The following is a 15,413-nucleotide window of genomic DNA, read 5'->3' on the forward strand; positions in this document are numbered from 1 at the left end:
TGAATACTTCCAGCATTTGTCAGCTAGCGAGCTGGGCCGATTTTCATACCCACGTGCCCCCGCCCCAGCACCCCCCCCCCAAACACACATAGAATCTTAAAACCTTGAGTTAACCCATCTCATCTCTGGGACAGCAAGAACTCAGCAAAGTAAATGGAACGGTTATCTGTGGTATATCTGAAAGTGGGCTCCCACTTGCCCTCTTTAAATGTGGATCACTTGCTGCGCAAACATGTTCATGCTGTCCTGTCTGCTGGCCAACCAGCCCCAGCACTGGCCACGTGGCCACGCACAGCCCCCGCTCACTTCATCCCCCCCCTTCCCCGTCCCTACTGTCACGACAGTTTGTCTTCCATTTACGGCTCCACTCCTTTTCCCTCAGCACCAGCTGCCAACTGGTAACGGCAAACATGCATAAAGCATCGAAATTCTCCTCCCTTCCTGATCTTTTAAAAAAAATCATCTCTCTCCTGAGAAGATGGAGCATTGGATTTTTGGTGTGAAAATAACCAAATCTCAAAATGACTTTCACAAAGCCAGCTGTTTACCTAAATGCATGTTACTGAGCTGATTAGCAAAGAAGTTTGGTCATGATAAATCCTATTATGATAATGAGTTGAATTATTATTCAAAAATGGGAATATTTGGACCAGGTGATGGGACCCTTTACCAGTTGATATAAAATTTAATAGGACCTACTGTTTCCAGAGCTCTGTTTGTGACTAACAAAGAGTTTCAGTAAGTAGAGATCTGTCACTTGATGATCAGAGATGAGAACCTCATGTTAATATATTACTGGCTTATTTTTTAAGCATTCTTTCTAACCAGACCTCTTAAATTTAAGGTGTGTGGAGTTTCTTGAGCACGTCATCTTTATCAAACCCCAAACTTTTCCACCCGATGTTGAGTAACTGGTATTGCTATTAATAGGGTAAAGTATAAATTTTCCTAGGGAGTTCAATTTTTTAGAATGACTTTATTTCATTGTGGTTACATTAGATTAAATGTATCACCAAAGGGTAATGAGTTGTTACTTGTTAGTCCATAAGAAAGAGCTCGTGCTTCCCCACTGGAAGGAGAATTCAGCCTGATGTAACTGCTGTCCGTCCCCTTTGATTTACACTGAGTGTAAATATCTCAGAAGGCCAGTAAAAAGAAAAGACAGTTTTCCCATTTGAATTTCTTTGTAAGAAAAAGAATCCATTTGCATTATTTTATTCTCCTTTTCCTTAAGGACAAGGAAAAAAATCTCAAAGGTTTTTAAATACATATTTTGCTTGAGGGATAGATTGACTTTCTAGGTCATTTGTAGTCAGTGTCCCTTTTTGTGGATTTGGAACAGAAGCAGTTTGTTCAATCCATACTTTTAGTAAAAATTATATAAGCACACTCATGCTGTTTTGGAAATATGCCCAATGTGGGGTTTGAACTCACGACCCTGAGATCAAGACTTGTGCTGAGATCAAGAGTCGAACACTCACCTGACTGAGCCACTCAGGCGCCCCTCCATATACATTTTTACATTAGTCACCATTTCTTCCAACTTATACTCCTCCCCTTGCAACATACAGTTTATTCCGAATCGTGTTTGAATATTATGATGTTAACATTCCTTAAATGATAGTGCAATTCGGGGAGGGGTAGAGTCACCTCTTCCTAGCAGAGGCGAAATGAAGAGCAAAGGTACTTCCAGGAATGGACTGTTTAGCCATAGGCTACGCCCCAAATTCCAGTAATTTCACTTGAGTTTTATAAAATGATCCTCAACTATAATTTTTAAAATACAAACTACGTTGATGTCATGCTTTCTTTGCATACTTATTTGAATGGTGAGAAAAATTCCCCGTAACCCAGCTCGTTTTAGAAGAGGCCCGTTGTGCTCTGTTCTAACGCGCAGCTCTGGACAGTATGTCTCATGAGGAGTCATGCTTGTTTGTGAAGGGGAACTGGAAACACTCTGTGTTCTGTGTTTGTGTTGGTTGGAATTCTCTTGATGACAAATGATAGTTTTTTTTCATATTAGCTCATGCCAAAAAGGAATGTCGGCTCACAGTGAAAAAGTTTTGGGGTAGACCTAGTTCTGTGCATGACTGGATCTGAAAACTCAAGTGATTTGGCATCAAGATTGGGTATCTTTTTCTCAGTTTTGATTTCTTCATTCTCAGATAGTTTTTCTCCACATGGTAGAAAAGATGGCCTCTGGCAGCTAAGTTTACTGATTTTTATAGGTCTTGTTCCCCAAGGAAGGGAAGAAAAAGACTGTACTTTTTTTCAGTATCCATATATCAAATCCAATGGAGAGACTATGACTGGTCCTGACTGGATCAGCTTCTTCGCCCTTGGCCCATCACTGTGGACTCAGTGAGCAAGGGCCTCCTGCGGAGTCAAGCCTGGCACATCCACAGAAAGGCGAGCACTCTGGTAGCCTTGCTGAACCCCAAAGACAGAGATGGGTAGCTAGCAGCATCCGTTCTCTGCAGTCATCTTGCAGAAGATGGAGAGGAACAACCAGGATAGGAACATCATGAGATGAAAGTATCTGCCAGGTTATGAGATGAAAAACAGCTGTCCAATTTTACTTGGTTTTATTTTGTTATTTCATTAGTAGTCAGGTTTTCTTTCACATTTTTATTAGGCTTTTACATTTCTTCCATGATTTGTCTTTTCATGTGCTCTGCTCTTCTGTTACGGTTTTAGTTGTTCCTATTTCATACGAGCTCTCAATGTGTATTAGGGCTTCCATTTTTTTTCTTTGTTGTTTGAAAAGCAATTCTGAGAGTTACCCATAAAGTTTTACAGTATGCTTAACTGATTCTGTACCTGTCTATATTTTTCTTTTTTTTTTTTAAGATGTATTTATTTATTTATTTGAGAGAAAGAGAGAGAGTGGGGGCAGGGGATAGAGGACAAAGGAGAGAAAATTCCAAGCAGACTCCCCACTGAGCAGAGTCCAATGAAGGGCTCGATCCCAGGACCCTGAGATCATTACCTGAGCCAAAACCAAGAGTCGGATGCTTAACTGACTACGTCACCCAGGTGCCCCTATATTTTTCTTGATTTGTGAAATCTTATAGATGTTCTTCTGGAATTTTAATTGAAAGAGATAACAGTGAAATTTTTTTTATTCAGATATGAATCATCAGCTTAAACATCATAATTTGTAGTAGTCTCCCTTTGGAAAAAATCCAAATTGAAACATGGAGTATATATTTTCTGTGAGAATTCATTCGTTATCTATTTTTGGAAGACAGTATTTTCCAAAAATGAAATAAAGATTTGGGGCCTTTAGGTCTGACTTTTTTACAGATGAAGGAAGAGTGATCACTTTGAATTTGAATATATAACAATTTCAATGTCCTCTCCACCTTTTCTTTATTGTGAAGAGCTATGGGGCTCTTAGTGAATAAGGGAAATTAAGGCCTCAGATGTTCAGTCAGTCCTTGGATTACGTAGTTCAGGAGGGATTATGCCCTTGATAATAGCAAGTCTACAGCATTGATAGTTCATAACTGTGTTCTGTGTCCATTACTTAACATCTTAATGTAGTGTGTGACATGCCTCAGAGATGATCAGTTGTTTTTATCTGACAGAATATTTAAGTTTGATGATTAAAAATATAGAAATTTGTCGAAAATCTGACGGCCCCCTGGTTTTCTCTTTGGACAACTTAATAGGGCACATTTTCTTACAGTGGAAAATGAGATAAGCCTGAATCATTCTTGTTTGCACGTAGTCTACGCATTGGTGATCATGAAAGCATAGGTTAAAATTAGGGCTTTAAAATTCCAGTTAATCATCACAACAGCAATAGTATTTTTAAAATAATGGAGGGTGCCTGGATGGCTCAGTGGGTTAAGCCTCTGCCATTGGCTCAGGGATCGAGCCCTGCATCGGGCTCCCTGCTCAGCGGGGAGACTTCTCCCCGCCAACCCCCATCTGTCTGCCTAATTGTGATCTATCTCGCTCTCTCTGTCAAATAAATAAATAAATAAAATCTTAAAAATAAAAATAAAACAGTGGAAAGTTCTCACATTTTTACAGCAAATGAAGAATTGGTTTTATTAAAGTATAATTCATAAATATGAGGTAATATAATTCTTTGTATTGTAGAAGTACAGCTAGCTTTTCCTCGTCTCTCTTTAATGCAGTAATACATATATATATTCTAAAGAGAGCAAAAGGACTGAAGTGTGTGAGCACAGGGTGCTAGGCTCCCGCCCAGGCCTCTCCATTCACCCTTGCTCCCTGGAGCAGGTGGTGTCTGTCCCAGCCCTTTTTGTACACATATGCTTAAAGCGGAGATTATTCCAACCCAGTGTGATACAGAAACTTCCTCCAAGATATAGCAAGTCAAAAGAGATTAAATGCATACCTCTAGGAAGTCCAGAGTCACAACAAAAATTGCCTTTTGAAATTTAGTTTAATACTTAATCCATGAACATTATGAATTTCAGTCTGTGCTATTTAATTTTAATAAATAAATAAGTGTAGAAATGTTTTAAATTACTTTGCAAGGCCTAAAATTGTCTTGAAAGATTTTCCCCACAGCATTTCCTAGGCACTCTTGGACATACGTATTGCCCACCACTGTTGAGAATGTTTTCTCTCCTGCTGTTAATGCTCTCGGTACTATATATGCCACGTAATTTCTAAAGAATACAGATTTTCCCATTCATAACCGTGCATCTGAATCCATAACAGATTGGTGTCCCAAGCAGACCCCAGAGGACCCAATTTACTTGATGTATTATTTGAAAAGGTTGATTAATTTGTGGTAATTTACATCATAATAAAGTTTGAAAGAATATAATCTTTTTTTTTTAAGATTTAATTTATTCATTTGTCACAGAGAGATATCACAAGTAGGCAGAGAAGCAGGCAGAGGGTGTGGGGGCGCAGGAAGCAGGCTCCCTGCTGAGCAGAGAGCCCCATGTGGGGCTTGATCCCAGGACCCTGGGATCATGACCTGAGCCGAAGGCAGAAGCTTAACCTACTGAGCCACCCAGGTGCCCCAAGAATATTATAATCTTTAGTAAAATTAAATTTTTATCCTTATTCAGTTTATTTAAAATTAGTTCTCTTCTCTTGAAAAAAAGAATAATTTCATGCTCACTAACAGGATATTTAGTTGTCATGTACTTGATTCATAGAGAAATTAGTAAACTTGATTCATAGAGAATTTTTAAAAATGTTTTCTGGTGCTAAAATATAAAGGCTTTGTAAAAACATAAAAACGTAAATTAAGCTCAAGATAGTCAGAATTTGTAGATTTTAGCTGTAAATGTTAGAGTTTATATCATTATTAGTTGTCTTGATGAAAATGCTACCCATTAAAATGATAGAGCATTCTTAGGATTTGGACAAAATTAAAATAGTTTGATTATTTAAACCAAGAAATCAAAGTCTGTATCATCATTATAGTATATTCTTTATAAAAGCTGTTGTTATGATTTTCTAAGGCTTAAGGCATTTGATTTTAGGGAATAGAGTTCCAGCATTCTATTAAATTACACTCTCCTGGCCTAGAATGTTGGAATTTAAACCATTGATGTTTGTATAAGAGTAAAAATTTCGAACAGAGCTATTACTCACCAGTTTGGAAAACAAATATAGTTTACACTTCTGGATTAAAAATTCTGGCATCAGACTCTCTGGGTCCACATTCCGTCCCTGTGGATCAGTAACTTTACACGAGTTACTTAACCTGTCTGTTTTGGCTTCTTCGTCGTAAAATAGTACTTACTTCATAGGGTTTCATAAGAATTAAATGAAAAATATATTTATATTTAGAATGGTGCCAATACCTACCAAGCTCTGTGCATATGTTAGCTGTTGCTATTAATGTGTCCGGGCATATAGCATTTCTGTTCCTGACAGATAGTGACAGGCTTTTGAGAAGCTTGAAATTCATAACATCTAAAGCATCTATATTTCTACAGGGGCACCAGGGTGTCTGCTCAAGGGGGCATGTGGGGATTTCTCCTCTGGGTGAGGGCCGACATTTGCTTGGGAAGAGGGCAGCTATTCCTGATTAGCACAAAAGTGCCAAACATTCAACCTGTGGCTATCTCAGTCCATTCGGGCCTCTGAATACCACAGACCGGGCAGCTTAAACAAGAGCCATTTATTTCCCCCAGTTCCAGAGGCCAGTAGACTTGGTGTCTGATGAGATACCGATTCTTGGTTCATAGAAGTTGTGTCCTCATATGGAGGAAGGGTCAAGGGATCTCTCTCTCTCTCGGGCTACTTTTTGAAGGGCTCCCTAATACCATTCATGAGAGTGCCACTGTCCTGACCTTATCAGTCCCCAAAACCCCACCTTCAGATTCCATCACATTAGGGATTCGGTTTCAAGATGAGTTTTGGGGGGAACACAAACATTTTATCTATAGCAGCGGTCTTGATAATGTGTAACTTTTTCTGGAAGCCATAAACTGTCCTTTCTCATTTTTCCATAAAAATTGAGGATACACTCATGTGTTTTGTGCACAGGAAGGTTTTAGGACTTGATACTCTGAAAGGTAAGCCTCAGCCAGGTCACCTTGCTTAGCTTCCTGAAATGAAGACATTTAAAATTAGGAGAGCAATTCTTTTAAGGGGGTACATGATTACCGATCTGCTTTCATAGGTTCAGGTTCTAAATACCTATAACTTTGGTATCTTGATTATCTGTTAATGAAGTTCTTAATTGTTGGTAGAAGCAGCAACTTATTTAATTTCTTAGATCACATTCTCAATTATTTGGAATTACTAGACTAACAACTGTATAAGATTTTTAACAGACAGGTGTTTTCTTTATTGGTACTGTAGTGTCTAAGTGTTAAAATCTATATCTTTTTAAAAAAATAATGTGTATTGATTATTAATAATTAGGTCATTTGGCATTCTGGGGTTTTTTCTTTTTTCTTTTCTTTTCTTTTCTTTTCTTTTCTTTTCTTTTCTTTTCTTCTTCTTCTTCTTCTCCTCCTCCTCCTCCCCCTCCTTTTTTTTTTTTTTTTTAAGTAAGCTCTAAGCCAAGTGGGGGGCTTGAACTCATGACCCTGAAATCAAGAGTCACATGCTCCACTGACTGAACCGGCCAGGCATCCCACCAATATTTATTTTCATTTTATTTTCTAGATGAACCAACGAGCCCCAGCATTGATCATGACCTTGCACACATCCCCGCTTCTGCTGTCATCTCAGGCTCCACCCCGCAGGCCCCCCAGGCACCCTCCATAGCAATGGTCCCTCCCAGCCTCGCCACGTCGGCTCCTTTAATTCGCCGCCAGCTCTCCCATGACCAGGGTACGTTTCAGCGAGTGGCTGTGCAAACCATCTCTCTTTCTCACTTTTCCACGCTATGACAAACTATGGTCTCCTCATTACGAAAAGGATCTGGAAACCACCTGCCGATGTCTAAACGTTGGCTTTTGATTACAGAATCTGTCGGACCTCCCAGCCTGGATGCCCAGCCCGGTTCAAAGACCGAAAGATCAAAATCCTATGATGAGGGCCTGGATGATTACAGAGAAGATGCAAAATTGTAAGTCTTAAGCATATCATTTTAAATATTTATTTGTGGGTGTTCAGCATAACTTTGACATATAAGTACTGAATTTTAATGATTTCTTTTATACTTTTAACTTTATAACATTAGAAATGCAAATAAAAAATAAAATAGTTATTCCATTAGCTGTTCAGTTGAATTTTTAAAATTAGCATTCGAAAATCAGTAATACACAAACAGAATGCCAAAAATATTTATATTAAACAATCATGGCTACTGTAGGCCTCTGGCTACCCAGGTGTCTTCTCGGACACCATTATGTTACTGTTTTCTGAGCTCTTCTCTGCATAAAATCACATACAGACATTTACACAGGCTTATATGTGTGTGTACATATTCTAATTATTTTTATAAACAAATGATAGATGCCAGGCACACGGATCACGGCGATTATCCAGTGTGTCTGTTCCTGGCTCAGCTTTCTCATGCTTGTTTCATTCTCCACCGAATAGTTTTACCAAAATATATTTAACGGTCATTCTATAGTCTATCAATAGGCATTTAGACTGATTGAATCTTATGCTACTGCAAACAATACTTCAGTGACTATATTTGTTCATTTAGTATATAAGTGAGTATGGTTGGAAGAAAGATTGTCACATCGAGGGGGTGTGTATTTTTTATAATAATAAACATTGTCAGCTGCTCTCCATAAAGCTTATACCAAATCACATTCCCACCACAGTTTCCAGAAGTCTCTGCCCCCCATCAGCCCAGCGTGCTATTTAACATTTGATTTTTTGTAAATCCAGTGGTATCACATGATAGGGTTTTTTTCTTTTTGGAAAATTTCTTATTAATTGAATATCATTTCATATGTATTTAAGAGATATTTATATTTTCCTTGTGAACTGCTTGTCCATATCTTTCACCCGTCTCTGTACTGTGTTCCTTATTGACATCTGGGGGCTCTTTTATTCAAGGAAACTAGCTCTTTTCTGAGATGAGTGTTGAAAGTCCTTTCCCAACTAAGTATTTTTCATTGGATTTTCTTTTTTTTTCTTTTTTTAAGATTTTATTTATTTATTTGAGAGAGTGAGTACAGAGGCATGAGTAGGGAGAGAGGCAAAGGGAAAGGGAGAAGCCGACTCCCTACTGAGCAGGGAGACCGACACGGGGCTCGATCCCAGGACCCTGAGATCATGACCTGAGCAGAAGGCAGCCGCTGAATGGACTGAGCCACCCAGGCGCCCTTCATTGGAGTTTCTTAAGTTTTTTTAAAAACTGTACAAAAATGTTAAACTTTTTCCTTGCAGTCAAATTTAGGATATATTTTTTTTAATGGCCTTCAGATTTTGAGTCATAATGAAAAAGCCTTTCCTCCCAAATTACAACAAACTTCTTCTATGTTTCCTCTCAGATTTATGCTTTTCTTTATCTTTGTGTGTGTGCATGTATTTACAACTTTGATTCATCTGGAGTTTATTTTATTCCAATTAGTGAGATAAAGGGCCAACTTTGTGTTTTCTAATGTGTCTCAGTTGTCCCCAAAGCATCTATTGAATGTTACATTTTTCCCACTGATACTTCATCTTTACTATATACTAAATTATTAAACATACTTAGTTTTATTTTTAGCCTCCATTCTGATCAGATGATTTATCTGTGTACTCACATACACCAGATTCTTTTCATTGTAGTGGTTTTATACTGTCTTTACTATTGATGGGACCATTCTCTCATTACTTCATGTTTTTTTCCAAATTCTGGCTATTTCTGTTTATTTTACTACTTGAATTTTAAAGTCAATTTTCTAGTTCTTAAATTCTTATGGATATTTTTAGCAACACAGTGTTTTAATTTATACAGTTAAGGAACATTGACATTTTATGATTCTGAACCTTTCAAAGAACAATTTTGTCTTTTTTATCCGTGTTTTTGTATCGATTTTCTGAAGTTCCATTTGATGATGATTTATACTCCAATAATAGCAGTTCTTCCCGGACCGACTACACACCGGAAGTTTGTGTGGGGGCGTGGCCACGGCAGTGGTCCAGACTAGCCGGAATTGTTCCGATGATGCAGAGTTGAGTTTGTGAGCTCTTTTAGCCTTTACTTCTTCCTCACTAAAAAGATGGCTACACCAACCGCACACCGCTTCCTGCAAAGATGACAGGACTGTGTGTTTCCTCCTTCGTTCTCATACCCCCTGATATCCGCGGCAGTGAGTGAGGCTCCTGTGGCTCTGGCCCCCTGTTCCCCACAGTCCCAAACAAGGGCAGCTTTTGATCTTCAGAGAGCAGTGCAGTGCAGTTTGATCTGAGATATGCCGTGAGTGGTGTCCTGCCTCCTTGTATCCAGCCTGTCCTTCACAGCATTTAACCCCCCATCTTGGTGTACGGGGATCCATTGCCGCCCAGACTTACGGGTGTCTCCTGATCGTGCTGGGGACACAGTTTGCTTATCTGTTTCTGGCTGTCTGGTTTGGGGTGCTTTAAAAGGGGATGGCAGTCATATTTTGCAATCCTAAATTCCTTAAAATGAATTTTGAATTAAAAAAATAAGTCTTGGGACACCTGGGTGGCTCAGTTGGTTAAGCGTCTGCCTTCGGCTGAGGTCATGATCGTGGAGTCTTAGTAACGAGTCCACATCAGGCTCCCTGCTCAGCAGGGAGTCTGCTTCTCCCTCTGATGCTCCCCCTTCTCATGCTCTCTCTTTCTCTCACTCTCATTTTCTCTTTCACAAATAAAAAAATAAAATCTTAAAAAAAAAAATAAGTCTTTGTCCCTTAAAGTTAAATCGTTTTGAATAGTTAATGCAAACCTATCTTCAGAAGCCCTAAGCCTTTTCAGTTGGCAGCAGCTGGTCTCATACCGAAGCATCCCGATTGCGGTGGGCAGGAGGAATGGTGGGCCCAGACTGGCCCTGACGACGCTCTCCCTGCCGCATTATCCATCATTATTAACATTGCGGAGCCCTTAACAGAGTGTTGCAACTGGGGCGCCTGAGTGATTCAGTGACTTAAGCCTCTGCCCTCGGCTCAGGTCATGATCTCAGGGTCCTGGGATCGAGGCCCGCATCGGGCTCTCTGCTCAGCAGGGAGCCTGCTTCCTCCTCTCTCTCTCTGCCTGCCTCTCTGCCTATTTGTGATCTCTGTCTGTCAAATAAATAAATAAAATCTTTGAAAAAAAAAACAGAATATTGCCACTATGGTTAACTAATCATTTATCCTAAAGCTCATTGTTTAGCCCAAGTAGTTTTTTCTTTCATCTAAAAGGAGAGATAAAATCTTCCACTTCCTGCAGAGACAGTTTCAATTTACCAGTTCCACTAAGGAAGCTTCGGCTGTAGAATCAGGAGTTTAAGTACCGATACAGTTAGCTCGTTTCTTCATTTGCATGGCACAGTGAATATTTAACATGGTAATGGTGAAATGTCAGCTTATCACTGACAGGTTACTAGTAATGTTCAAGTTGTTTTTACTTCTTTAAGGTGTGTCATGTACTTTACTGCAAATACTTACATGCTTCTTTCCAACAGGTCCTTCAAGCACGTCTCTAGCCTGAAAGGAATCAAGGTTGGTATTCAGTATTTGTTTAAGTATCAGTAAATGATAACTACTTCTATTTACCTTAGATTATTACTTTGGCTCATCATAGGGAATTATTTCTATTACCCTATATTCTGTCAGTTTCAGGTACATTTGGAAAATATTACCTGTTAAGTGTCCTTTTCTAATTTCTAAACATACTCATCAAGTATATAATACTTTGCACACATTATGCTAATTTTTCTCACTTCATTGGTCAACGGCCAAAAATCTGACCACCCAGCAATCCTGTCTATGTCGTACGCGTGCGTTTCTCTCCTCAGAATTCCTGTCAGGCCTCGCCTCCACCTTCCTCCGTGCTGTCCGCCCCTGTCCTGCCCGTCTTCGCCCTCGTACTTCATTGAAAATTTCTTTGTTTTATGTTCTCCAAAAGTGTCAGCCACCTTCATTTGTGCCCGCAGTTTCTGCCCTTTTTACTCTTAGCCTACGTATCTGTACTTGGAACACGATCCTATGAAAAACCTACATCACATTTCCTCTTTGATTCTATCGCTTTTCACTTTCTCAAGATCCCTCTCCCCTTTGCAAAATCGCTCTTGCCAGCGGCTCATTCGCCATCACAGAAGCACGTTCCACTGTGAACTATGTATTGTCTAAAAACCTCCCTTAAATCTACATCCCCCTCGATTTCTTATGCCTGTTTTCTCACAGCAAAACTGAAATTTTTGAGAAAAATTGTCTGTCGTGTCCACTTCCTCACATCACGTCTTTATCAGGCCGCACACACCAGAACCACAGTGCTCACGCCGCAGCGACCAGAGTCGTTCAGGCTCCCAAACTAACAGTTATCTTCGATTTTTAACTTCTTTGACCTCTCAGTAGTCTCCACACAATTTCCCACTCCCTTCCTAAAACATTTCTTCTGCTGGTTTCCATTTCTGCCTCTGCCTAATATTTAAAGTTGTGGCATGTCTTCAGCTGGTTCCGACCCTCTTTCCTCTCTGTCTGCCCTCACTGCCAACATGATCTTAACCAGGGTCTCCCAGAGTCTACACTGCCAGCCTTGGCCTCTTCCCTAAGCTGCAGCTCAGGTGGGCTGACGTCTTTAGGGGGGTGTTTAATAAGGGATCACGGTTTAATGGCCAAAGAGATCCGGGTTACGCCCAGACATGATTATCTACCAGCTTTCCCCATCTCACGAAGTTCACTCTCCCCAGGTGTTCAAGCCCCAGATCTGGGCATTAGCCTTGTGGCTTCTTTCCCCGCCCCTCTCATATCAAGTGTTATCCACTCGACCTTCAGGACACACTGTGAAGCTCTGCATTTCTCCCTGCCTTCACTTAAGTTAACTTTGGCCCAGGCCACCATCGGGCCTCACCTGGATCCCTGCAGTAACACTTTCTTGGAGATCCCTCCAGTAACACTTTCTCCAGGTGGCAAGCAGGTGACCTTTGAACTGGGACCAGATAATATTACTCCTCCGATTCCTCACCTGATCACTTCCCATCGCACTTCCTACCATGTCCCAAAAGACCCTAAACAATCTATTCATGAGCTGTTTCTCACACTGAACAGCGAATATTTAAAATGAGAATGGGTAAGCGGCACCGGGGTGGCTCAGTCGGTTAAGCATCTGACTCGGCTCAGGTCATGATCTCAGGGTCCTGGAATCGAGTCTCATGTCGTGCTCCCTGCTCAGCCGGAAGTCTGCTTCTCCCTCTCCCCCTGCCCTCCAACCCTGCTCGTGCTCTCTCCCGCTCAAATAAAATCTTTAAAAAAAAAATGAATAAAATAAAATAATAATGGTAAACATACTTAATCACTAACTATACATCCTCTCTGAAGTTTTCTTTTTCCTGACCTTTCATGGATGGCCCCTTTTAAAATTTTTCCTCCACATTTCATCTTTTAAAAATTCTTTCTTCAGGGGCACCTGGGTGGCTCAGTGGGTTAAGCCTCTGCCTTCAGCCTCAGGTCATGATCCCAGGGTCCTGGGATCGAGCCTCACGTCGGGCTCTCTGCTCAGTGGGGAGCCTGCCCCCCCCCACCCGCCTGCCTCTCTGCCTACTTGTGATCTCTGTCTGTCAAATAAATAAATAAAATCTTTAAACATAAAGTAAAATAAAATAAAAAAATTCTTTCTTCAGGAGGCCTTGCCATAATAACCCCAACTTCTAGCCACGACTCAGTCATTCGTTACTGTGTCTCCCTGTTCCTCTCCCAAATGGTACTAATCTCAGTCTGATCATTTTCTTGTCTTTTTCATTCTGATTTGTCTTTTCTCACTAAAATATGAGCTCTTGAAAGCAGGAAAATTATACTGTTTCTGTTATTTTTTAATGATTAAAAGTTCCTGTACTTTTAAAAAATGATGGTAGTCAATTCAGTTTTTTTTTTAAATGAGACCAGAAATTTTTCTAATGTAATTGGTAACAGTAGTATTTTTTTCAAAAATAACCCTTCATTTGGAACATTAAAGATTTTCTTTTTAGCAAATTAATTTCAATGTGCAAACGTTGATAAAAAGAGAAAGCTGGTGTTTTACTATATTTTCTTGCCCTTTTCTTTAGATGGTAGACAGCCAGAAGTCATCAGAAGACTCTGGATCCAGGAAAGATTCTTCCTCAGAGGTTTTCAGCGATGCTGCCAAGGAAGGGTGGCTCCACTTCCGACCACTTATCACCGACAAGGGCAAGGTAGTACATTTTCTCAGCTGCTGTGGGTATATGAAATGCAGTCCCTGTAAAATAGCACATGAAGTCTGGATAGACAAATGGCAAATTACCCAGAAGAGAGAAGAAAATATCACTTCTAGATAGCTTTTTCTGCATAAAGGGAGTAAACATTTTTTAATTCTTATCAGTGATTTAATTTTATATTTTTCATCCTGTATATCAACTGCAAATAGAATATACAGCCCTATATTTTGCCAACAAAAAGAGAAATCAGAGTATTTAAAAGGAGCTCAGCTTTTCTTATTAAATAGTTTATTAGCCATAGATTTTCCCAGAGTCTTCCTTTAGGGAGTGGCAGTTCTCCATATTAATAATTTAAAATTTTTAATTTAGCTTGTCCCAGTTTTTCCTTTTAAATTGCCTTTATAATTTGTTCCTTTCACTTTATTTTATAAATATTGGATTATAAAAATGAGTATCACAGTATTTATATGCTTCATTAAGTAGATTTCAATATAATAAAAACTTTACCATAAAATTGCTTACAATATTTAGGCAGATAAGTTATAAAAAAAATTTTGATACTGTCAAAAGAGTCTAATTTTTAAGAAAACCCAACTTGCATATGGATTTTGTGCCGGACCATATAAAGTTGATCAGTTTTGTTAGTTTCATTCATTACTCATGCCTGTTGTTTTGGAATCTCCTTATGTAGTGTTTGTCAATTGCATGATCTGGGGCTTCTCTTAAGCCTTACTCTCACTCAAAAAAATTTTTTTTGATGGATTTTTTTCTTATTTTCTATTCTCTTAGCATTTTTATATATTTTATATATTTTGCTACTCTTCTTTTACCTTACTTTATTCAGTTTCTCTTATTTACTTTGTTCGTGAACAATACAACAGGTTTTTTTTTTCCCCAACCAGATTAAAGTTGATTTTGGTCAGGAATACCTTGCCCAGCTTGGTTTCTGCTCTAGGGTTTGTCATTCCTCTCCTAAGAAGCAGATGCGATCTTGGGGTGCCTGGGTGGCTCAGTGGGTTAAATCCTCTGCTTTCGGCTCCAGTCATGATCCCAAGGTCTTGGGATCGAGCCCTGCATCGGGCTCTCTGCTCAGCGGGGACCCTGCTTCCTCCTCTCTCTCTGCCTACCTCTCTGCCTACTTGTGATCTCTGTCTGTCAAATAAATAAATAAAATCTTAAAAAAAAAAAAAAAAAAAGCAGATACGATCACGAAGCAGACACCCGCTCTAACCGCTGGGTGTACACGTGTGTGTGAACAGCGTTGCTTGATGTGTTTGTCCTACCCTGAGACTGAGCCAAGCATGAAGTGTCCCCTCTCTGTTCCGTGTTTTCCAGCGAGTTGGTGGAAGTATTCGGCCGTGGAAACAGATGTATGTTGTGCTTCGGGGACATTCGCTTTACTTGTACAAAGACAAAAGAGAGCAGACGACACCATCCGAAGAAGAGCAGCCCATCAGCGTCAACGCCTGCTTAATAGACATCTCTTACAGTGAGACCAAGAGGAAGAATGTGTTTCGGCTTACCACGCCAGATTGTGAGTGCCTGTTTCAGGCCGAGGACAGAGACGACATGCTCGCGTGGATCAAGACCATTCAGGAGAGCAGCACACTCAACGAGGAGGTGTGTGTCCAAGTGACAGAAATCAAACCAGGTTCTTTCATCACTTTTCTCTCAG

At 39.8% G+C, this 15,413-nt stretch overlaps 1 protein-coding gene across 1 annotated transcript in view; it reads left to right on the top strand.

Annotated features, from left to right (window-relative positions):
• ARHGAP21 (Rho GTPase activating protein 21) overlaps positions 1-15,413 on the top strand; it is a 137,444-nt gene that overhangs the window by 106,001 nt on the left and 16,030 nt on the right. Inside the window, 5 exon segments of the mRNA XM_045084969.1 lie at positions 7,120-7,287; positions 7,423-7,525; positions 11,030-11,066; positions 13,610-13,735; positions 15,074-15,358. Of these exon segments, the coding sequence (XP_044940904.1) occupies positions 7,120-7,287; positions 7,423-7,525; positions 11,030-11,066; positions 13,610-13,735; positions 15,074-15,358 (719 nt within the window).

The sequence above is a fragment of the Mustela putorius genome, unplaced genomic scaffold (genome assembly GCF_011764305.1).
Source record: "Mustela putorius furo isolate JIRA1106 unplaced genomic scaffold, ASM1176430v1.1 tig00000827_pilon_pilon_pilon, whole genome shotgun sequence".
In the NCBI taxonomy this organism is placed as follows: Eukaryota; Metazoa; Chordata; class Mammalia; order Carnivora; family Mustelidae; genus Mustela; species Mustela putorius.